This window comes from Fusarium phalaenopsidis (genome assembly GCF_050370095.1).
Source record: "Fusarium phalaenopsidis strain FUZ10S chromosome Unknown contig_32286, whole genome shotgun sequence".
Classification (NCBI taxonomy): domain Eukaryota; kingdom Fungi; phylum Ascomycota; class Sordariomycetes; order Hypocreales; family Nectriaceae; genus Fusarium; species Fusarium phalaenopsidis.
The window spans coordinates 2,884,790-2,887,202 of NW_028145413.1; the positions used below are offsets into that span (position 1 = coordinate 2,884,790).

Sequence of the window (2,413 nt, forward strand, 5' to 3'; positions counted from 1 at the left end):
GCTCATACGAGACCTCATATTAAGACCCTGAATTGGCAAGTATCTTGTTTTCGGCTCGGGATCCTTCAACGAGAGCCTGTACCGAGCGAAATTCGGTGAGCGGGATTGAAGCCGATTCATGGGTAAAAGTGCTGTCACATTATTGCAAATTCAAGTGGAACAATTCAACGTAATCATTGTCGTCATAATTATGCTCGGTCCCAAGGCCGTGATTTCCTCTAACGGGGTACACCTCCGTTCAACTCCCCAACTACACCATCACCGCCAGAACAGCAGCAGCCAATCCCGCCATGACCATGCCGATCCTCGGACTGGCACCCATCGCAGCCGCGTTATCGTCGTCGCTCAGTCCAAACGGTAGGCCCTGGTAGCTAAACGTCACGTTCTGCTTTATGGAGCTGTTGTAGCATTGTCCATTGGCAATGTCCAGATGCGAAAGGTCATCCGGTACGTGGAAGAACATGTACCGCTCTTGGGGGATACCCTTGAAGCCTTCCGTGTTATACGGAAACTTGTTCCCGTCGTCGGTCGCGCTGGTGTTGCGTAGAAAGATGCACTGCACTTGTCCCGGGTAGTCCTTGTACATCGCTGGATACGCCTTCATGACGTCCGAGTTTGTCGTGTCGGCGACGAGGATAAACTTGCGGTCGGGGAACGTCTGGAAGACCTTATCGAGGAGGAAGCGGCGGATCGAGAGCGTCGCCGACAAGTCGGAAAAGTTGAGGGGGCGAGTGTCGAACGAACCGAGCGGGTAAGTGTTGTAGATGAAGCTCATGTAGTTGCGCGTTGCTTGCTCGGGAGTTGTCGTGAGGTAGTGGAAGTGAAGATCGTTGATCGATGAGGACCAGTTGGCATAGATATCTGGCATGTTCATCCACGAAACGAATGGTCGGGCAAAGGTGTTGAGGAGACCCTCCTTGGGCTCGTAGATCTTGGTGACACGAAGGATATCATCGATATCTGACACGATGGTCATGCCCTTGGGCGGAACGAGATATGCCGTCGCGTTACCGCTATTGTTCTTACCCTCTGCGTACAGATTCAAGGTCTGGATTCGGGATGTCTCGTTGCCTGGGATCAAGTACCCGTTGTTTGGCCCCGTGGTATTTCGTAGCTTGACAAAGACATCAAAGTCACCCTCACGCGTGGTGTTGTATGGCAACTTGATCTTTTGAGCACCGCCTTTCTAGAATCTCATTAGCAACCGCATGCACTATATCTCTCACCCAGCACCTACCGCGTTAATGGCACCGCCGCTCTCATCCGGATCAACACCAACGTTGTTCACAAAGTCCATCGTGACGCTCACATCGCCCTGCTGCACCACAAAGATGGACTTGGTCACGTTTCGAGCCTGCGCTTGCTGCGACGGTGAGAGCTCATCGACATCCGTGTCAATGAGAAAGACATTGGCGAGATCGTCAATCTTGTCCTGGTCGATGTCCGGGATTTTGTAGACGTTGCCGTGAACTCGCACATTCCACCCATCGTTCGTCCAATTGGCGTAGGGGCTATCTCATGGTCAATTCGTGCGCTTAAGGTCCAATTGAGGCCAACTTACGGGAGGTTCAGGACCTGGGTTGGCTGCGCGGCCAGTTCATCGTCATCGTCCGAGATACCAAGCGACTCCTTCACCGCATCACCAGTAGGGAAGCCATTCGGATAGTCAAGGATTCCAGAGTTGACCCATTTTGAGATCTTACTCTCAACACGGGTCACAAGGCCGTCGACGTAGCTCTCGACAGAGTCGACGATGTCGCGTTGTTCAAGGGCCACCAGTTCAGTAGGCTCGGGCGCCTTTACGGCTACTGCTCGGTAGACGGTGGGTTCTGCGACGGGCGCGGCGGCCGGAAGGGCAATGACGGCGGGCACGAGGCCCAGGAATGCTGCTTTGAGCATGGCGATGGATCACGACGCTTCTTTCACATCCCACGATGGCTGGCAGCAAGGGAGACGCGAGTGTCCTAACAATAAGCACGAGACACGAAAGAATCCAAAGGGAGAACCGCTTGTTTATGACTAAAGCCGGCTGACCGGCTCCTGTGCCAACTAGTTCCTGCATTGGGTGACATCACTGTCATTTGGTCTCAAGTCATTGGCTTCATCTTATTGGTCCATCTCTTACAGCCGAGATGGAATCAAGCTTTGGCGGACACCACCTAGGCACATACTAAGACGTGAAACAGCTCCCAGACTATCAATTTCCTGCATCAGCTCGATCTTAGCCCCTAATTAACCTGGAAGTTCCGTCGCACAGCCTTACCAACAGCAATTGCAGAAATGCTTATGGGAGGCCTGTGTTGAAGGGTTGCGCAATGACATCATCACATATATCCTCCGGCACGTCGGCTCCGAGAAATGGCCTGGAATATCGCGCAAGCCGGCTCCACTGTCGACTGATTAGCTGTATCTC

The 2,413-nt window shown here is 53.0% G+C and overlaps 1 protein-coding gene across 1 annotated transcript; it reads right to left on the reverse strand.

Annotated features, from left to right (window-relative positions):
* Window positions 1-250: 250 nt before the first annotated feature.
* LRP88_03178 (uncharacterized protein) lies at window positions 251-1,899 on the reverse strand (the record flags this gene model as incomplete). The annotated part of the gene is made up of 3 exons (XM_083239808.1): window positions 251-1,186; window positions 1,238-1,511; window positions 1,562-1,899. 3 exons carry the CDS (start codon window positions 1,897-1,899, stop codon window positions 251-253), a joined length of 1,548 nt encoding a protein of 515 aa, XP_083104938.1.
* Window positions 1,900-2,413: the final 514 nt, after the last annotated feature.